This window comes from Pleuronectes platessa, chromosome 1 (assembly GCF_947347685.1).
Source record: "Pleuronectes platessa chromosome 1, fPlePla1.1, whole genome shotgun sequence".
Lineage (NCBI taxonomy): Eukaryota > Metazoa > Chordata > Actinopteri > Pleuronectiformes > Pleuronectidae > Pleuronectes > Pleuronectes platessa.
Window position 1 is genome coordinate 16,920,701 of NC_070626.1, and position 23,067 is coordinate 16,943,767.

Below are 23,067 nucleotides of genomic sequence, written 5' to 3' on the forward strand. Positions count from 1 at the left end.
AATCAGTGCACTCTTGGGCTGATTGGGATCGACGGTGGCGTGGATCCGGCGAAGTGAGATAGAATTTAAATTGGATGTTAAATAAGCATTACTCTACTTGATTGTCTGGCCAGCCCAGGAAAGTGGGCAAGCAGCGAGGCAGTGTGCTCCGCTCTTGCAGAGAGATATGTGAAATTGGGGTGAGATTGAATTAAAGCGTGAACAATTAGAGATGTACGGGTGGTATCGCTTACCTTGAATCGTTTCATCCATGTTACGGGAGGCCCTTTAGGACATAAATCAGACTTGCTCCCACGCCACCATCATAATGTTACATGAACCAATGTGACGGACAATAGTGATGTGCATGAGAAAAAGTCATTTGTGAGTGAAATATTTTAAAATAAGTATTTTTTGAGTGGAACTGAAATTATAGTGTGTCCAATTTAGATAGATGATGTATGTGGGAGAGTATAAAGTATAATGTGTGTTCCACCGTGAGAATGATTTTCATGTGCTGGAGAATAGTGACACGTATGAGGGTTGAACTTTAAGTCAGTGTTCAACTTAAAAAGATGGCAATTTTGGCCTCTTGGAATTAAAGTCTGCATTTATCTCAAGATAGTGCGTTGAACTTAAAATCATGTATCTGTAAACCCTGCCGGTATTTTGTACTTTTATTCTGTATTTTATAATTTCATGTTGTTCTATCGCACATGTGGTATGCTACTATGGGATAATATATTTAGTGTATATTAAGTATAGGGATTTGTGTTTTGGTAGAGGCCTATGTAGAGATGTTGGCGGTGATTTTACAAGATTGCAAACAGTCAACATGATTTATGACCTAAATGGCCTCATTATTGAGAGAGAATCACCTCTGTGAACTGGGATTTAAGTCCATCCTGTTCTTTGGCTCATTGTACAGGATATTACCTGCCCTAAGCAGCTCTGTGAGAAACGGGACATTTGCGATGATAACCTCCTGTTTGTTTCCTCTGATCTTTTGTTATTTCCCTGTCTGTCCATCTCTCTCACACACCTCTTTCCTTTAAAGGCCAAATGAAGCCTAGAGGTACAAAGAGAAGAGTGGTGTGGTGTGTCATTCACTGTTACCATGGTGATTTGCAAAAATACCTTTAACCAAACCAATTAATCATCATTCATAAGTTGCCTCATGCGAGTGCCACTCATACAAGCACATTCATTGTGCCACGTACAAGTAGCACTACCTTTTCAGGGCAGCCACCTCAGTCTCACTCAGTCTCACCCAGGGTCAGACTCCACAGCTGCCTGTCCCCGTCACAGACATCCTTAACAAGCTGATAGGACAACCTACTGTAATGATTTTGCCCCAGAGAGCAGTGTGACGGACAAAAGATGAATTAATGCTCAACTTGAAAACTCCCAGTCGACTGCAGAGACTGGTGCTTTAATGTATGACTTTCAGGTAGCAGCTCATGAACAGGTGGCTTTCATAAGCTGAAATGAACAGTATGACACACTGAGTGAACCTGACTTGATTACTCGCCAGAGAAATATCTCCACAGAGTTTTTCACCGTAGATGATACCAATCGAACAGGCGTGCTCACATTAGTGGGGGTAGAGCCTATTCCCAAGTTTCTACGAAATTCACCCAAAAACTTAGACCAAAATATCTCCACAGAGTTTTTCACAGATTGGGATTTTCCCCTTTCGGAGGTTGTAGAAGCTCGGGGATGGTACTAATTGATCAGGCGATCAGTGCGCCCGACTTTCCAAGTCTCTACCACCTTCAAAAAAAAGTTATTCAAGAATATCTCCTATGTGCTATTAACCCTAACCCTAATCGCGACCCTAACCCTAATTGCAACCCTTACCCTAATCGCAACCCTAACCCTAACCTACACTTACCAAGTTCGTACACACATAGATGGTACCAATAGAACAGGCGTGCCCGCATTAGGGTAGAGCCTACTCCAAAGTCTCTACGACATTCACCAAAAAACTTAGACCAAAACATCTTGAGTCTTTCACACAATTCCATGTATGTCCGAGATACAGAACCTCGTGTTTTGATGGCATCTAATCAAACTTTGACGCATCACCACGGTCATACTGTTTGACGAAAAATCGGCTTAGCTAAATTTGATATTCCAGAATAAATGGTATCCAGACAGTCAAAGTGGATTAGGCCTGTTTGGATCAGACTTCCCAGCCTCCATCCAGCACCTCTTTGTTGGTTTTATTATCATGGAAACCCTCCAACAATCATAGCTGGTGTAAAAAAGCTAGTGTATGTGTGTTTGGAGCCTGGGGGCTTGTTTTCTGTTGTTGTTTTCTTGAGTCTGCTGGCCTCTGAAAAGGTTTATGTGTAAGTGATTTACATGTCAAGGCCCCTGCGGTCCCACCACCCAGAAGCATGTTGTGTTTTTGTTGGGTAGTGAAAATGATTTCTATCTACATGAACATTTTACAATAAATAATCTCTAATTATTCCATCGCATCTGAAAATACACCATAAGACCATTCACATACGGTGCCTGTTCAGACTAAAACACAACCCTGGAAGTTTCTAAAAACAGAGTCAGCAGCGTTTTGAAAAGTCTCAAAAAACTCTGGAGTTAAGTGGAAGCTTGGTAAAAAAGAAAAGTGTATGTAAAAGTGATTTCTCTTGGAGCACTCAATCTAGAGGAGTGTCCCCCTGCCTCACATTTTTGGAAGGATCTTTGTTGGCGTGGGAATCAGTTGATATCGATTCAGTACATATAGCTTAGTCTATGGTGGGTCTATGCATTTCTGTGTATGCTTTCAGAGTGCTCGAGGGGATTTCTTAAATAATAAATTTCTCTTTTAGTCTTTCTCTCGTTCAGTTCCCCCTCAGCATTCCAACGTCTTTATGCAGGTGTGCATGGTAATACCGATGCGCACCTTTTGTGGAGATGGTATGAGACATTGAATGCCACAGTCTGATTGAATGACAGCCTGATTCAGCAAATTCCCTGTGGGCTCTGTTACCTACTTTTAGGGGTCTCGTGAGAAAAAAAAAGCAGGAAGATGATTTAGAAAAAATCTGTACCTGTTCCATCTGCCACAAGACACGTACTCCTCAGATGCCCATCAGATCTTAAAAGCAAAGCATTTCCTCCTGTCTGTTCTGTTATTTTCTTTCTTTTTAAAACCAAATAGCTTCTCCAGATTCATATTTTAAAGTATTTTCCAGTTGTGACGTTCACTTTCACATTTCGCCATTATGCCTACATTTGAACCCTCACTTCTCAAGTCTCACTGCCTCCCTCTCTTCTTGTTCACTCTGTGCAGAGCCAGCATTGTGCAGAAGAGGATAATCAACTTCCAGGATGAAGGCCCACTAACCAAGCGGATGTGTGTGAAAGGTAGGTGTCCATAATTGACTTGGAATAAATAATTGACAATGAATTTCCTGCTCCTTAAATCTCCTTGCTGGAAATCTATTCCGCTCCCCACTGTCTCTTTTTGTTTGTCCAAATTTTTTCTCTATTTTCTCTCATTCTTGATTTGATGCAGGGACATTCCCCTCTGCTATTTTACTCTGACATCATGTGAATGATTGTAAATGAGTGTGACCCCCTGGCTGTGCATGACATTGGATGCCACGCTGAGAAACAGATCAAAAGAAGCGGGCTGCACATCCTCGCTTTTCCTGATGCCCTCCCTCTTTTCGGCTCCCTACTTCCTTCAACCTCCCATCTCCTGTATAATGGATACCACTTTCATCTACTCCTTAAACTAACGAGCAATCTCTCAATGCCTATCTCATTGTGTTCTGTATTTCTCTCCCCGGCCTCTTATGTTTTTCACCCTTCTCCCCTCCCTCATTTCTGAACAGAATCCCAGTACGGAGATTCCACAGATAGACCTCTGCTCGACTGCTGTGCCTGCGGAACAGCAAAGTACAGAGTCACCTTCTTTGGGAACTGGTCGGAGAAGATTCATCCCAAAGACTATCCCCGTGAGCACAAACTCCTCTGCTGTCCTTCACGTCACCTTAGCTTTACCACACATGTTGGGGATGAGTCTGGAAAATATTCTTTTTTGTCATAAAATCCAATCCAAACACCATCAGTGAATTGGTCTCACTAACAAGTCTTGCCTGAGCAAAGCAAAGCTGTTGTAGTTAATTCCAAAGACAATCATCCCATTGGCCACCACTATTTTCCAAATACCAATAAATCACACACGTGACAATGGTTTTACACATGTTGACATTAAATGTATATAATAATGAATATGCACATTGCTGCTTTAAAAACTAACTGGCCACAACTGCAGTTGCAATTAGCAGCCTTCTAGTTTGAGTAACTTTTGCTAGAAACTACAGGACCCATCGTCTTTTTTATTAACTTATGCCCATAAATAAATTGAATTACATATTTGTGAAGCATTTTAAATATATATAGGTGAGAATGAACAAGTTGGCTGTGAGTCATGTCCACTTCCTCTAACTATCCAGAAATGAGGCCAAAATATTCAGGATATGAATAATGCCATCTTGCACGGGTGATGCCATTGAGAGTCAGAACCTACACAATAGCAGTTGGAGGATGGGGCTACAGTCTCTGCTGTCATTCATAACGCTTCACCCTGTTTTTTCTAACATCAAATAATAAAATAAAATCAAACTCATATATAATGATAGTAGACATTTAAAAAATAGCAGCCAGCTACCAGGGTGCAATGGAGATGCTTTGGCTTTATGCCATCCATCTATATACACAGTCTATGGTTTCAAAGAGTTGAGCGGTGGACTAATTAATTGTTGACATATACACCGATTTGTGGGCAGAAACCATCAGGATATTAACAGTCTATTGCCTTAATCTTGTACCCAACAAAAACTCCTGGTTATGTTTCCCACATGTGGGAGGTGTAGACCTGTTATGTGGCTCTTGGTGATTATGTGGGTGGTGAGCTACGATACTACACTTGGGTGTGATGTGCATATAACCTTGAGATGCACTATCAAGATCTGAATAGACTCAAGGATTACACAAGCTCTCTTGTCTAAATCAGGCTCTCGCCGGTCAGATCAATATACTGATTAGAGTGGAATAAGATAAACCCTGAAATCGAGCAGAGCCCTGAATTACTGTGTTATGTAGGGAGCAGATGGTTTGTGACACACTCACACACTCCTCTAAACTGACACACATAAACACACACACACACACACACACACACACACACGCACACAGTGGATCAACTTAAAAGAGAACAGGGCAAGCCGTGTGCTTTCTGTTTCATCCCGACTCTTAGGAGACCACAGTTGGATTTCTCCTTGCACAAAGTCATATCCTAGGTAGCTAGTTGTTATGACACTGCACATATTGAACTGGACAATATTAAGTCTGTTCTTACCTTTAGCCTGACTTTGCGTTAGTAGTTTTTAGGGTTTTTAGCTCATCATTCTATTTTTAACATGTGCCCTTCATGAGCAGGAGCCATAGACCAATTAGGTGACACACATTCAGAGACCAAAATGTCACTGTGAAACAAGCCAACAGGAACTTTTTTTTACACTGCTGATATGATAACCTTGACAGGGTTTTTTCTTTCTCTCTTTTGTCCCTATTGTATTTCATGCAGTGCATGGCTATTCAACCTGAACTTCTTTTAATGAGATTAGTGAGAGACAGAGAGAGAGAGAGAGAGAAAGGGAGAGATCAAAAGAGGCAGATCCAAATTAACAAATAATTTCTAACAAACTTGACACAGAAACTCCTAAAGTTGTTTCCACATCAACCTCCAGGTACATAAATGCAGTTCACCTATGGCACAGAATAATTTAACCATTTACCATTGACAGCAATAAGAAAAGGTCACATTTGATGCTAAAACACAATCAGATCAGGCCCTAAGAGATGCGTGGGGAATCCTTTTCCTATCAAGGACAAATTAAATTCTTCTAAAATTCTTGGAGAGCCATACTTTTCCAAACTATATATACATGATGTGTTTAATGTTTCCATGGGTCATCAGAGAGGAGTAAAGTAAATGTGCTAACAGGAATCTGGGGTAATGACACTCAGTATGAATGGGTTGCAATATTCAAGAAAAAACTGGATATTCTATGGCAACTTAATACCAGTTTACCAGACACATAGCTTTCCCTGTTTATATTAAAAAGGAAAAACAATGACTCTTAAAGTCAAACTGCACTCAAGAGCCTGCAGACCAGAATGAGGAACCTAGAAACTCATAAAACTTAAACTAAATAAAATTCATCCAGTAGGAACAAATGCATTCAATGATGAACAAAAATAAATGTAGTATCACTAATTAAAAACACCATGAAACTGGTCCTCAGTCCATGAAGCTTCTGTAATGGAGACTAACAAATAACAGAGAGGAATATTTACAAAATAAGACATCCAAGAAAGTAATGTGTCCCAGATTATAAGAAATGCAGCAATCCTCCAGGCTGACGATAACTATAATGACCAACCTTGATACAGCTGATATCTCAATAATTGATCAATTTTTGAAATCTCTGAATCTTCCCTCAGGACTAGACAACAAGAATAGGGCTCTTACTGGAGGGGGGTAGCCATCACAGACCCAGACAATGCTATCTCCTGACTGAAAGCAAACAAAGCACTTGGATCAGATGGTGTCATCACTGAATGATACAAAACTGTCAAGCCTCAAGTGAAGCTTTAACTACACCATAGAGTAGTGACGGAGGTCTCAGTCATGAAATAAAGCAGTAATATCAACGAACCATAAAGAGGACAAAAACAATAGATACTGACAATATCTATTTTAGATACAGACTTTCAATATTTTTTTGATTATCATATAACAATTTAACATTGTCTCTGAATTAGTAGACCCAGTACATGAAAAACGAGCACGTAATATATGTAAATAATATAATAATAGGCAAATATAGGCAAATAATAGGCGTATAGGCGATCACTCCATGTGGTGGACTATGTGAGTGAGGTAAATACCAGCATGGTGGTGATGTGTCTAGATGCAGGAAAGCCATTTGATTCAGTTGGAGTAAAGCAATTAGGTTTCAATGAGAAATCAGCAAAATTCATTAGATCAATACACACATCCCCCACAGGATAGAATAAAGATAAAGGGCCATTTATCCCAACCCACCAAGCTGGAGAGGGTGTTTCCAAGGTTCTCCTCTCAGTCCTGCTGTTTCACTTTCTTTACAGATCATCTGAACAACTCAAGTACAACTAAACAAAACATTTTCTCTCAAAAAGTGAGGACAATATTATGGTGTGAACAGGCAACACAGTTTAGAAACTTAAACTTGGAAAAGATAACAGCGCCATGACCAAGTGTCTTGCATACCCGGCTACCGAATGAGCAGCAGCCTCTGTGGGCACTAGTTCAGAAAATATATGGGATGATATATAGTTGTAGAGCAACAGCTAAAAATAGACTGATATTAGCTATTGAGTAGATATTGAATTTAAAACAATATGCCCAGATAACAGCCAAGAATTCAGCCAAGCCACAGGATAAATATTATTTAGTAAATGGGCCTGATGCAGCTAATAATAGAATTTAATAATAAAATAATTATTATACACAACAATCCACACTCAAGGATAAACTTGATTTTAATACTGTCCTGTAAATGTCTGCTTATATCTCAGACTGAGAGAGAGAGAGAGCAGAGCAAACAAAAGGAGAGAAGACTGTAGTAGGAGCTCTGTGGTGTCAGGTGGGAGTGTAGGCACTGGAAATGGTTTCACGGCTCGAGGGTCAAAACTCTGTGGAGGATGGCAGGACCAGCTCTGGGCTTGCTGGGACAATCAGTGGGCCAATTTAGTGTCAAAGATTTTATTGGCCCTGTATGTCTCTTTACTGGCCCTCTTATACGAGTTTACAATCAAGCCTATTGCAGAAGTAGCACACAGCAGCGAGTGTAATTAATCAACCCCCTCTGACCTCTCAGCCCTATGGCCTATTTGATTGAGCCTCACATTGACTAAATAGGTGGTGTAGCAGTGTATAATGGATAAGTTGTTAATGTAAAGGATTAATTACGTACTACAGCAATAATCTTTCCACTTGGTGCGTACATTTTATGTCTTCAGAAACCAGGCATGGTAGACTCGAAGGGCAACCATAAATCTGTTGTTGATTGTGGCTATAAAATCATCATGGTGCTTTTAGGGTGGTGAAGCTGGAAGTGATTCCAGCCCATGTTCATTTATAACACACTGGGCAGGGGGATAATATGAAAGTGAAGGAGGGTAATAAAGACGTCTAAACTCTCTCTCTCACCTGCAAACACCAACAGGGAGTCCATTAGTGCTAGAAGGACAGCTGTACTCCATTAGTTATTATGACTGATGGACCAGTCAACTGATGTATAATCATTTCGCTCTCTAGAGCTGCCAGAGGGGGAAAACATTTGAAAGTTGAATGATGTTAAGAAACTGTAACCTCAAGGTACAGGCTGAGAGTGTGGAAATAATTGATTGTTTTGTTGTCTGACTTCATCAGGTCGTGCCAATCACTGGTCAGCCATAATCGGTTCGTCCCACTCTAAGAATTATGTGCTGTGGGAGTACGGTGGCCTTGCCAGTGGTGGAGTTAAGCAGATAGCTGAGCTGGGCTCCCCCGTCAAAATGGAGGAGGAGATCAGACAGAAGGTAAGATCGTCCCCCGCCGACTGACTCACGCTTTGTATGAAGTAGAGGGCCACAGAGTCAGTGATGCATCTGATTTAGCAAGAAACGTGGTCATGATATTTGCAAAATTCGCAAACGTTCAGCTTCCTTCATTGCCTTGAATAAAAATGGTAAGAAGTGAGCTGTATAACACCACAGGGGTCTCGGAGGGTGTTCCAGGGTTTGCACACCTAAGTTCAGCAAGGGATGAATCGCTTTGACATTGTTGTCCGGCTTGATTAGTGCTTTCAAGCATCAATGCTATTCTTAGCCTTTTCTGTACTAGTGCTGTGTGCACTTCAGCAATATACAAGATCTGTGGGGCGTACGTCTCAAGGACCTGGTTTAGATGTTGAAAGAAGTGGAAAGAAGGAGCTTTTGCTGGGCCTTGTATCAGTTAAAAGCTGAACATTAAATTCTTACATATCAGTTCATCTTCGATCATCTTTGATCATCTTTGAATGGGTTTTGAAACGATTCACATAGTGCTCGGGAGAAGATGAGATGTTCTTGCTGAGAATTGATATCTATATTCTCTTCCGTTATAGCGGCGGTTTCTTCTACATCACAATTTTTTTTTTCTAATTTTGTCATCTCTTTTCACTCATTTGCGCTGTCTCTCACTCGCTCCTATTCACCGTTCATTTTCTGTGACTTTGCATCATGTGGGGGAACGTCACGCTGTCATTGATTGAGGGAGAAAGCCAAGTTAATGCAGCGCCATGGGGCACAGTCAATTCTTTGGGAGAAAGTAGGAGCGCTTGTTTTGATTCAGCTGATGTCCCTAATTAATTGCGGCAGAAATGAGATCGAATAAACGTGTGAATCGTGATCATGATTTCATTACGATTAATCGTGCAGCTCTAGTTGCATACAGGAGGCAGCCGTTATTTTCCTCAGTAACTTGTTTAAGTTGTAATTGACTCCACCTTGGATGAGCTGTCTTACCTGTTGTGCCTTAGGGACATTTTCTTTGTTTCAAACTTTCTCTCACAAATAAATTGCAGTTTTTGAACAATTGTTGTCCTCGATTTCTCTTGATCTTTCTCCCTCCTATGCCCGTCCTCTCTTCATTTATTCCACAAATAACTTATATATTATATCTTTTGTCTTTGCTGTCTCTCTCAGCCTTAAAATAACCCATGCTGGCAGAGCAGATGTTCCTGCAGTGTGCTTATTGTTGGTTAATATAGGACCTGGAGTCGCAGCAGATAATCAGAGCATGGCGTGAACAATGGGGTCTCTGTGTCATTGCTGCTTTCTCACTGCTATTACAGCACACATTTTTTCTTTTTCTTTTCATACATCTCTCGGTTTGGATCATTAGATGAGTTGCTCTTTAGCTTTGAAGTGACAGTGAAAGTGTAGGAGATTTGCGATTATTCCCGGAGCACATGATACAATAATACATTTACTGACACAATCATAAACCTATTGGTTGCTGATCGGTGAAAATGCCTTCCTGGAGATCATGAACATAGAGATATCACCCTAGGTAGGTTGAGAATTGTAAATGGTTATCAGGAAAGAAAATAGTTGAATTGAACAATATAAGTCCACCCTCATGTGCCCAAAAAATCCTGACGTGTGAGGGGTTTACAAAATATTCTTAATGCTACCAATTTAGTCAGAGCTGACCGAGAAGCGTCACCAACTGGATTTACAATACAATACATACCCAATCTGTACGCCTTCTCAGCAATGACCCACACTCCAGGTCAGAAGGTGGCGGTAATGTTCCTCAAAGTTGTTTGCCATCCGCAATAAACAACTGAAGAAGACGATATCGCAAGATTGTGAGATTTCAAGACTCTGTAATCCCCAATGTTAAATATTTTCCTACAACCAGCAAGTGCGTGGTCTGACGTTCTGGCCAAATTGTCCATTGTTGCATTCAGAAAATTACAGCGGCCCTTAGCGTGTTTGTTGCTTGTGTGTGATGGTGCACTAATGAGGTGATCGCACTGTGCTTTCGTAATGTAATTTTCCCTTTCATGGGTTCTCTGTGCTTGACATTCACAGCTGCTTTGATAACTAGAAGCTAAACAATGTTTCATGGCCTTCGACAACTTTGGCACATTCTCTTTGTATCCACTTTTCTACAACTCGAGCAGCACCGAGAGTCTTTCGACGCCCTTGGGGTGAGGAGGCCCCCTCTTTTGAGCCATGCAGGGCTTCTCGGTAAACGCTGACACAAACAGAAAGCTGATTTGCTTTTATGTCAGGTGGGGCATCGAGGGGAGCAACTAGCGATGAATGCAAAAATTGATATTCATAGCCAGGCTCCACTCCAGCCAAGGGGCTCGCCGATCAGAGTGTTCATACAAAGTTCAATTTGCAGAGCCAAGCAGGTATGCAGGCCTCGCAGGCATGTGGGCGCACACCGACACCGAGAGCCCCTCTTTATCTTGCTCATGTCAAGTCACAGCGTGATGGCTTTGTTTTATATCAGAATTTGTCAACCTTTAAGAGTTGGGACATGGGTGTATGGTACCATTTGTCTTGCTGCGATTGCTCTTCAGATGTAAAGGTTAAAAAACGACTTTTCCTCTGGGAATAAAGGCATCTCTTAAAATCTCCACAATATGTTAGCATTCAATTATGTTGATAAACATGTAATGCTACTACGGCCATGCTTTAAAATTAGAGTTTTTTCTGCTGTGTTTTAGCAGCACATATACTTTGTAAAGTCTCAACAAAACAGATATTAGTATAGCACAAACAAAGCATTTGAGGGGTATTCTCTATTAGGCCACTCTATCTCATCTTAATTCATGGGGAAATGTAGGTAGCCTAATTTTGGTACTCAGATATTCTTTCATAGTTGTCTTACTTGACATAGATCTTGTATTTTGTTCATTTTGGCTTTAAAAAGTCTTACATTTATCATTTTGAAACCTGAAGAAACCATATATGGCACTGCAGAACTTAAAACAACATTAGTAGTACTTTGTATCTTTCTTAGGCTTCTTTAAAGACAATTAACGTAGATTACAATGAGGAGTATGTATATGACCGTGCACAAATTGTCTATCCCATGTAAAAATGCTGCTCTGCCTGCCTACTTATCTGACTGGGAATAAAAAAACATGATTGCATGTCAGAGCCTCCTCAAAAACTGCTTCCACCCACACAGAGTCAGGACCTGTGCACCGCACTCAAGCAATCATCACAGTGAAATGGGCCGAGATTATAAGTGTGACCATTACTACCCTTTTAAGAATTCATGTATGGAAATGAACGGCATCAAATTGCAATTCTCGCTCACAGGAGAAGGTGCTTTGATATGATTTATGATCGCTTGCCACCAAAGATGCACATCAAATTTGTGTTTGTTTACCTCATGGATTGAAGTGTGCATTTTAGTGGATACAGTGTGAGAAGGTAAGTGACAGAAAGTAATCAAGGAGCCTTTTTAAAAACATTTTTTACAAATTATCCCGACAGACAGTAAACAGATGCAATACTGTCTCATTTTCCGAGTACAAATGCTCCTATCAGAGGACTTGGCAGCACAGGGATTCATCCGCAGTCCGTTATTGTCCCTCTTTTGATGTCTGAGGTGATTTGTATATGCATTCAGTCATTACAGAAGCTCAGTGTGTCACTAATGAGAAGTTTAATGAGACTGTCTCTGTGGACCAGCGACCGGGGCCAAGGCCTCAGACGGATTATGAAATCTCCCATTTCCTTTAGCAGCATGGGGCGTTTTTCATTATTGCACAGTACTGATGCTTACCGACTGCTTTATTAAACTCAGCTCCGCAGCTGTGCCACCGAGCAGAGACAACGCCTCCAAGGATGGAGTCAAAAAGAGACATCACAGATTAGTGACAGGAAATACCGACCCGTGTCAATTGATACAGCTGCGGTCCTTGTATCGTTTATACAGGGATAAAAGTGCAGGTGATTCTTTCATGGAGCATCTCAGTGCCTCACGGGATGCCTCTAGATTCCTTTTTGATTGCCAGAAATCAATGCAGGATTTTCCCGTGGAGGATTCCCATTTTCTGAAACTGTGTGGTAGATATTTTGTCACGGTCAAACTGCCACGTTGATGAAAGCCTTTTCTCAGCATACGAGGAGCTTCAGGGCTGGCTTGCACATTTAGTTTGCGAGTTGAGCGCATGACCAACAGGTGTGATGGAATAAAGGTTTCAGTTTGTTGTTGGTGTTCCTCCCGCTGCTGGTCTTTCTGTGCACCTTGCAGAAATTCAAACAGTTATTTAGTAGGTAGTTCAGTTGTCATGAGAACAGCAAGGTCTGCCATCCGTAAGTGGGAGGCCTGCAGTCGGGAGCATGGCTTGAGAATAATGGATATGCAGATTCCTTTGGATCCTTGACTCTCTGAATGAGCAGGTGCTTATGTGTGTTTCTCTTTGTATTGAGAGAATGACTTCACATTTACATTCATGGTGCCGAAAATCTGTATTCCCCAAGTGTTTTTTGTCCACTTTTAGTTTCCTCCTGAGGCAACATTGACTAGTCAAGCCTCACCAGAGATTGTGGCATCGGGGACAAGAGTCTCTGTGTGTTGCATTGATCTAATGAGATTTAGAAGGCGGACGAGATTTTCAACTAAAACAATATTATTTAATTATACCAGTACATTTTTTGATTTTGTTATTGCTTTGCAACCATCTATTTGTCGTAGCTGTTTTTCATAAAATCACAATGACACACTTAACACAAGTCTTGGAGAGAAGTGGCTATTTCTCAGAAGTGTGCTCATGTGATGCATGCACACATTTACCCTCTTTGCTCCAATCTGTGCTCAAATGAGAAAACATTTTTCAGCGCACAACTCACTTTTCAAAAGCACACAGTCTCCTGACTAAGTAGTAGTTGACATTTTCATAATGAGGCAGTGTAAATCTTCCTTTTCATCCCACTGCACATGCCTCCTATCAGACCTGTGTAAGGGCCTGCAGATCAGAGGACTGCACGACGGGCTCAGTTATTTTTCTTGCACCATTAAGTTTCGTAATGTCTTTTTAAGAACCCATCTTTCATCAAACAGCGAGAGATCACACTGTTCTTCACCTCGACGTCATTCACAATTGGTGCTTCAGCCCCCTCATTTGATTAATTCCTTGGTCAGCTAATTATCTCCAGTCTGGGTTTATCCAAGCCTATCAGGTGGTCTCAGCAGCGTGCACGTATGTATGATACATCAATGGAATGAAAGCCTTTTTAAGTTCCATGAGAGGAACTCATTCATGCTTACTGAAAATACAGCCCTCTGTTTTAATGGCAGCTGTAACTGACATGATCCTGATCGTGGAAATTTGATTATGCGATAATGCACTCTCATTTTCTGCTCTATTGGACATCACTGGTACTGGAGTCCAGTTGTTTTGGAGCTGGGGGGGGGGGGGGTTAAAGGCTGACTGGATTCACAGTGATTCAGGCTTTTCCGCTTGAGTGCCTCAAATCCTGTTTCAGCCATGTTACAGTATAATGAAGCACACAGAGAGGAAATTCATCATGTAGTCCTGAAGGAAGCCATGTGCTTAATATTTGCCAGAGAGGTGTGGCCAATTTTCAAATTTAATGTAAATTTTAAACATGCTGATACTGTGATGTATTATCTTTACTTCAAAAATCCTGAAAGCGTTTTTTAATTAAAAAATATATATATATGTTGATATGTCGTTTTAGATTTTTCTTTCAGGCATGCATATGATTAGGCATGCTAACAAAACCCAGACACTGGTTCCTACTCAGCTGGTAACCAGTGGACCAAATCACGACGCAGATTTTGTTGCAGGCTTTGTGCTGAGATAGTTACCTTTCTTCACAACATAAACATTACCACATATGTTTAGTTAACAATACATTAAAACTTTGACAGACACATGGCTCTAGCAGTATGCAACGTTAGCCTACAGTTAGCTTGTATCTACCTCAAACTGGAGTCCACTCGCCAACAAAATGCCTAAAGCTACTGTTGTTATAAATGATACATCGCAGAGGTAAAACTATGTGTGTCATTTGTCAGCATTCAATGACGAATTCCACAAGGGAACTCTTTCTACACAACTCATGCAAGCAACTTTAGCCCTCAGGACACATCGGAGTTGTTTTTGGGAGCTGTATTGTCTTCATTCTCATTTCCCTCAGCACACCATTTATCATGTTCCTATTGTTCCTTGTGTATTGTTCTGTGTGCTTGCTGGAGCATGAGTTCAGATTTGCCACAGTGGTATAGTAATTAGCTATAAAGAGACCTCCCAGAGGGAAGAAGTCTTGACCCATGTGTTTGCATCCAACCTTGCCAAGCCACGGTGGACCATGCCAAACCCCAGTGAATGTAAGAGCATGCAGACATTCTCCGCGCTCGCCACCAACCCCCCATGGCCACTTCTCCCTTGTTGGACCGCTTTCCTGTTTTGTTTTCTATGTGTCTTCTCTGTTCCCTGTTTAAAAATCAGCAAACACCAGTGTTTAGGAGGGAATAATTCTTTAACTTTGGCTGTCAAGTCAGCTTTGTGAGGCTATAGCAGAGATATTCCTGTTTGGGAAAACAAAGCTCTCAAAAACCTTAATGTCTGCCTTGGTTCCCAGGACTGTTATTATGATTGCCAAAATCGAGCAGTACAGCCAGAGGCAAGCACATTTTGAAATGCAGTGGGGGTTAGCCAATATGTGCTTTGTGTGTCAGTGTGTTTGTCTGAGTGTGCATTTGCAAGCACTGTGGGCATATGAGGGGGTCCTTTTTTTCCGCCTCGTAATGAGCAAGTCAGAGGAATGTGTGACTTTATCATAAAGACGAGACAAAGCACAAATGCCTCCCATTCAGGTGTTTTCATGTAGATGGCATGTGTCTCTGGCTGCTATATGATTACGTGCATTTTCATGCACATATATTACATGTGTCCTCTGTGTGTGTGTATGTGTGTGTGTGTGTGGGCCTTCCTTAATGTTGACTCAACCAGACCTTGGTGCAGCCAATTCAGAGCTACAAACACAATCACAGGGATAAAAGCCGGATTATTCTGGAATCTCAGACATCTTGGCCGGAGGCGGCTTTGATAAAGCCATCATAGTGTCCAGAGAGCTGACTGGAATAAGAGAGTGGTAGCATGCAAAGCAGAGGGGAACAGAAACTACTGCTCCAGTCCATCTTGCTTTATAGCAATCAGATATTTAATATTTCCTTTATTTGTCTTGTTTGAATATGCCATAACTTTACTTTTACTTTTTGAGTGTTCCCGAAGTGCGAGATGACACGGTTTAGGGAAATTTAAAATGTAATTTATGCTAAACAGTGTGATGTTTTGAGTTGGTGTCGTATCTGTGGTCTCTTAGAAAATTCTTTATCGTTTTGGATCAGTTATGAATCAAGGCTATTAATACCTTTCTTGCTGTGTTTCATGTGTTAAGCTGCATGAGCTTTTTAGTTAACATCAGAGTTCAAATCTATGTGTTTCTATCGGTTGGTTCGTGTGTGTTGCTGGTTTGTGAATATGTTTGTTGCCAAATTGGTACTGCTTGAAGTCAGAAGTGAAGATGTGGAGAGAGATTGGTTAAATACAATGAGAGAACCAGTTTGTGCTGAAAACTTATAACATCTAGAATGGCACTCCAACAGTCCCCATATAAAACCACATTTAAATTCAATGGATCCAGATTCAAATTTTTGGTCTCTCCTAAACATGTCAGATTTTTTCATTAGGATCCATGAATCTTTCTCTGAAGCTGCATATTTGAGACGCATGTGTTGACACAAGAGCCTCCGGGTTATCTGCAGACTTTTTCCGCCTTTCTGAATTTGCCAACCTACCCAGATCGGCATCATTATTTAATGGGTTCTTTCCTGACCCATGCCGCATCTTTCCACCAAGTTTCATGGTCATCCATCCTGCAGTTTATGTGTTTCCGTGCTCACAATCCCAAACAATGGATAGGTGTAAAAACATACCCTACTTGGTGGAGGTAATAACTGAGAAGCACAATTGTGCAGCCATGGTTAAAGAGTCATTTGGCTGAGAGCATGCATGCCTCTAAAATGCTGACTCGGCTGTAAATCAGTGTATGCTGAAAGCAAGTATTTATTTCCCATCTCATCTGTAAGCAACTGCAGCCAGTGTGGTTTACTGCACATTAACATGGTTAACATTTGGTGGGGTCATTGCAAATTACCGGAGGATTTACTCCCCTTAACAGAACCAGCATAGAGTCGTCCAATTTTTCGAGAGCAGATTCTCCTGTATGAACTTTGCTGATATGAAATAGAGACTTATTCTTTTATAGATCATCATACAACCAAGGCCAGCTAAATATAATAAACCCTCGTTATCTGTGGGATCTTTTATTCATGAGGTGGCTTTGGCGAATCAGTTTCCAGCATTGGCTCTTACCTGTTGTGCTGGCCTATGTTAATGAGACCATGCCTCTGAGGGTCCCTCATTCACTGCAATCTCATCATATCATTTGGTGGGTAGGGGACCTAATGTCCGTCTTCCCAGACTCGGAGCCTGACACACAAATCAAACACAAGAGCAGCGAGGTTCAATATCTTATGAGATTTTTCCCCTCAATATTGTAGCCTGATGCAGCGTGTAAGCATATTCTCACCCACATTACGCTTGTCCATGGTAAACACTATAATCATCTGTTCCCATCATCATTATTAGTCCACAATAGCTTTTCATAAGTGTTGGGGAGGATGCAGTGATTTATTATCCAGAATCAGTTTTTGTACTGCTACAGCTTGCTAAGGTTGTTTATTTCATTACTTTTAGTGCAGCGTCTTTCATTTCTAATGTTGCATTATTTTTACTCAAACTTATTAAGAATCTAATTACTTTGTGTGTGTGGGCGTGTTTGTGTGTGTGTGTGTGTGTGTGTGTGTGTGTGTGTGTGTGTGTGTGAGTGTTGGGGGGGGGGGGGGGGGGGGGGGGGGGGGGTGTTCTGTATCTCAAATTGGATGGTGGACTCACAGGGCAGTGAAACTGTCTGGCCCCTGTAGCAGCGTATTGAAAAGTCAGCTGCAACCATACATATGTACTGCTTCTATACACTGCTCATTGTGGTGTTCCTTATTTAACTTTTAGGATATCTGTGGTAGCGGATCGTATGATTATTAATAATGATTAATCCCTTATGTACTGTCTGTTGGGGCAACTGAATATACATTAAAATATTCTGCATACAGATATAGCTCTGCAAATTTCTTTAGTCTTGCCATACTGTGTATCTATGCAAAGTAATGTTTGCCTTAAGCATGTTTTTGTTTTTTGTTTCTTTCCCCCCCCTGGAGGTAACACTGAGTTAACGTCTCCTGTGAGTTTTGGACTGAATTAAGTATTCTTATGCCTCGCCGTGTGATGCAGTGCTTCAATAAGGATGCTGTCATATATATATGGACTATATCTGGATTTAATTGGAAACAGCAAGCCTCAACCTGAGTCGGTAGAGTTGAGTTTCCGTAGTGGTCGTGTCAGTTTCAGGATTATGACACGCTCCGCAATGCGGCACGTCTTAGCCTCAATGACCACTGACCTTCTTACGGTGCATGTATTCTGGAAGTAAGAATGCAAGTTGGTCAAGTGTAAGAGAAGCCTAGAAAGCGACAGGCCGCCTGAACTGGGTCATCAAAAGCACTTACCTCAATTCATCTCTAATAATATCCCCTCACCCTGGGCCCAGGTCTGCCGGAGTTGCCTGTATGATGATGGCTCGGGCTGCTTGATGAATGAGTGTGCCGGGCCTGCGCTATGTGCACTGTAAGGCTGCACTGCAAGGTGCAGAGATTGCCACTGCGGAGAGCCACGGTCAGCAAATCAATTCACAACTCTCTGGAGGATCAGTCGGCGCTTACAAACCCGTCTGCCGTAAGCGCGGAAGGTTCTCTTGTCACCATGTTTCCTCCGCTCGCTGGCGAGATGTTCTCCTGTCCCGTTTCCGAGCAAGATTGGTTTGACTGGGGCGACTTCACCTATGCAGTATCTGAACTGTGGCTTATTCTGCAGGGCAGGATATGGGAATGTCAGTGGAGATTTAATTAATACCTGAAGGCTGTGTAAGCTTTTACGCTATGTGCTGATAACAGCCAGCTTGCATCCCATTGGAATTTTGAAGCAATTTTTTTGTGTCTATTAATAGATTGTAGTATGTGCTGGGACAGAAAGATCAGAGATTCCTGAGCGTACCTTTGATTACAACATCAGAGGAGCTGAATCTCACTCCGGGGTACAGGCTCCTTCAGACAAGCAGGGCTTTGGCTTGCAGGGTAGAAAACAGCTCATATTTTCACATAATGCTCATGTGCTGGGGAATAGTTTGATCCTTTTGAGTATAACAGCTTCATTAGGGTAGAGTAGATTCTCTCTAGCACGTAACTAAACACTAACAAATTTATGGAATTATAACATAAGCAAGGGACTATTTGGTATAAAAAGTTTTTAACAATATATCCTGCTAATCCTGGGAAAAGCTAGTAAGCAGCGACTGCTAGAAGCCGACTTTTCCGTAACTTGCTTACTAACCTCTTGCTCATCTCTGCTTCAGGCAGGCCGGTTAGTGACAGAGTGTGTGCACCGGGTTTGTTTATTACACACACCGTTTTTTATTTTTATTTTTTCCATAAGACTTATTTATTGATGGCTATCGGGATGAGGAGTTCCAGAAACAAGATAAAGAGTGTTTTAGAAAGAACCCTACCTTAAAGTTACCAGATACATAAAGCAGGAACTCTGTCATTGTCCTTCTTCTGCTTTTTGCATGTTCCCGTTCCACAACCTTCAGTGTCGGCTTGTTTTGATATCTTGTGGCGTCGATGGAGCATTTGAATGAGTTATCTGCATAGCTCTGTGCTCGGAGGGCATTTCCTGATGATATTAATGAGATGAAAACAGGTATTTGCATGATAATTAGCCCTAATGATCTTTTTAGCATGATGATTATACGAGGATGTGCCGTGGCAGATATTACAAAGGGCTCTGAAGACGCAGAAGCTCTGCGTCACTAGCAGGTCTTCTTGCGGTTGCATTGACTGAGGGGGGATGTTATCTCCCTCATGTTGTAAGCAGAGCCACCAGAGGCTCGTAATAGCCATTACTATAATTTTTCACCAGGAACTGAATGATATAGCTCGTTTCCGTAGCAGTCTCCCCTCTGGTTTTGCTTCTGTGCCAGGCTGCAGCTTTCTTGGCATGAAGGATGCTTAAACAGTTTTATTTGTACTGGGAACACGGTTTTCTGTGCTACCTCGTCTGTTTTCTGAAGCAAAGCAAAGGGAAACATTATCATCATCACTGTTTAATGAAAGCTCAACCCCAAAGAGTCTCTGTCTAAAATAAATATTTCATAGCAAGCAGATGCATTCCAGGGACCTTGTTAAGGCTGATCAAAATTTAGATGCACAATTTCTAAATCCCCACACAGACCCACACGTGCACACAGAAATTGATAGTAGCTCAGTTTTGCTTTTAGTACACAGCTTGGGGATACTTTACACATGATGGGCTGTCAGATTGTCTTTAGTTATGGCTGTTATGCATCCTGATTTTATACAATTGGCTGTACACAGTATACGAGTTGCATCAAACAGTAAATATTAAAAATGCAAACAAAAGACACGGTGTGAAATAGTCAAACATCAAACATATAATCATCGGAAAAGAAGAACTCACTGCAATTCCTTCCACGAGTAATTATCCAAGGCTCAGTACTTGTAAATGTCAAATGATGTGACACTTCTTCCAGCTTTCATCTGTGTCCTGACAGTAACATGCTGCATTTAGTCTTCGAGGGCTCACAGATGGATCAGCAATGTTTTCCTCCACTAGAGATGCACTGTGATGCTCTGGAGACTGTGTGATCTTGCCTTTTGGCGGTTTTCCTGTTTGTTCTTTCCTTTGAGGTGGTCTCCAGCACAGGATTTTCTATATAAGAAGGTCTTACAAGCTTCATTGTGATGTTATATCCACATCAAAGTTCTTTAGGATTCTCATAAAACAGTCTATGCTGGACGTTGGTGTGTCATGAAGCTGTTTGCTGAATGAACAAACACCTATCTGGAGTGCTGTGATAACTATGATCCCCGGAAAAACTGAATCTGTTGTCTCACCAAGTGCCCTTAAAATGACATACTGTATGTAACCAGACCTTGTAGTGGACATAATAATCATGGGGATCTCATTACATCCCTCTCATTCTCTCTGTGTAGCTGGATGTAAGAACAGAGCATTTTGTTGCTGTTATGATTGTCTGACAGTTTTCTGAAATATACACTACAGATTGTTACCTGCTGTGAACTGGTAAACCTCACTGGTGAATGTAAATGGCGATGGTCCGCCAGCACTGATGATATGCCAAGCTCATGGTTAAACTCAGACTGAAATCCTCCAATATTTCACAAAGTATAAACTGTAGCCACTTGTCACTAAAATGACTATCCATGGGAAGACAGTCAAATTGTATATTGCCTTGTCTTGTAGCTTAATATCTCAGAAAAAGGTCAGCTGGGTTCTGTGTTGGAAATACATTTGGATTGAGAGCTTCAAGACGTTAACAGTATTAATATAAGACAGAGACCTGCTTTATAATCAAAAAGAACATGGCAATCTCCCTTTTCTTCGGAATGGGACCTCTAAAACGGTGCTGATATGTCTGAGGCAGGCTTTTGACAGATTTTGTTCATTCTGCAGTGTGAAGGCACAGAGACATCTATATGACTGCCTCCCGACCCGTATTCATATTAACCGTCCCCAAAGTCACTGTAGCAAGCAGGCAATATTAAACCATATTAACACTGTGACTCTTTCTATATCCATCGCATTTGCAATGATGCCAGTTTAAATGCCGTTTATTGCCTAACAGGGAATTACAAATGCTAAATCAAGCATTGCAAATGAAGGTTCAGTGCGCTTGTCAGAACTAGATGGAAATTATTCATGCAGTATGAATATTTCCCCTCCAAGACAAGAGACTGTGTCATAAACACTGCGTGATGTGTCTTCTCTAATGGATAGAAACGGTCTTTTGTTCCGGAAAACTACTCCACTGAGCTTTTTACAACATGATCAGGTTTATTAGAGTGAGCACGAATCTTTAAAAAGGAAGCTGGAATCCACATGAGCCGTAAATACAAATTTATATGTATTGATGCTGAGAAGCCTGAATTTTCCCGGCTTCCAATATTAACACTTGGGAAAGAAACCTATTCATACTTGAATAGGTTTCAAGTATATATATCATGTTCACATTCTCCTACAAAGGGATTTTAGGCCTTAGTCTTAATTGAACTATGGTTTTAGGTAAGCTCCATGAATCTCTCCATGGAGCTTATATTTAAATGTGTATATTTTTCCAACATTCATATACAATCAAATCAATTTAAGAGGTCATGTCAGACATTACAATGTTACGTTTAGATTAGAAAATGTCTGTATTTGTGCACTACATGCTGAAACTCTAACGTATTCTGTTCCGTTACACTTAGAAATTGACTTGGCTGTTACATTCATTAACAGATTGTAAATTCATGCACGTTTGTCATCAGTGCACACCTGTTTGATCCTTCATCACTGGAACTGATGTGTTGTGATTTTAGCCTGTGCTGAGAGAGGATCATTGCTAATGCACAATAACAGCGAGCAACACATTTCTAAATGTTTACACGCCTGCAAATACATTTGTCCAACGTCTGCACTTACCTTTAGAAAATGTTTGATTATTTAGGAAAGAAAATGACCCAAAACTTTACATACTTGCGGTTATACAAAACAATGTACAAATATTTTTTACATTAAAAAACTCAATTATTACCCTTCGTAAACATCTGATTTGTGAGATGTGAAGCTGTATGAATAAGTGACTCACGAATCAGTTTTTCCTCCACATAGTGTATGAAGTGATTTTATAAGTAGAGAATAATTTGGTTGCACACAGAGACACTTTCTCTGCAGTCTCTTCTTGTAAAGCCTTAATTTTTACAGATGAAGTGTATGCAGAGTGTTTCCAGGTACATTTCTGAACTCCAAATCCCCCTCAGTAATTTACCATAAGCTCCCTGAGATACTGAAACGGCAGAGGTTAAGACTGATGTATGATTAAACTTTTGCTGTAGCTGCACTTTTTTTCCTTTCTTTTTTTTCCATTTTTAAAAATAGCCTTAAAGAGTCCACTTTTTCATTCGATGTTCAGTGTCTGAAATGCAGAGTATTGCTCTTGAATGTGACTTTTATTGCTCAGTTTTAAACCTTACGCCTTAATTTTTGCTTTAATGTTCACGCTTTATCTCCTTTTCTAATGTCTGCTCATTTGTAACGCACTTAACAAGTCTTATTAGCCGTATAAAACCATGTAAAGGGCTGCTTAGGGACCAGCATCTGCTATGACTGTTGACTAGAGTCCTCAGAGTGGAGTCTCTACATTGAACTTGAAAAGAAACTGTGCGGTGATTTTGTGGTGCGA

General features: G+C 41.0%; 1 protein-coding gene across 1 annotated transcript in view; it reads left to right on the plus strand.

Annotated features, from left to right (window-relative positions):
- The window catches only part of spon1a (spondin 1a), a 61,417-nt gene that overhangs the window by 11,006 nt on the left and 27,344 nt on the right, over positions 1 to 23,067 (plus strand). Inside the window, exons 4-6 of the mRNA XM_053422431.1 lie at positions 3,281 to 3,354; positions 3,828 to 3,950; positions 8,477 to 8,625. Of these exons, the coding sequence (XP_053278406.1) occupies positions 3,281 to 3,354; positions 3,828 to 3,950; positions 8,477 to 8,625 (346 nt within the window). The remainder of the gene's footprint in view (positions 1 to 3,280; positions 3,355 to 3,827; positions 3,951 to 8,476; positions 8,626 to 23,067) is intronic.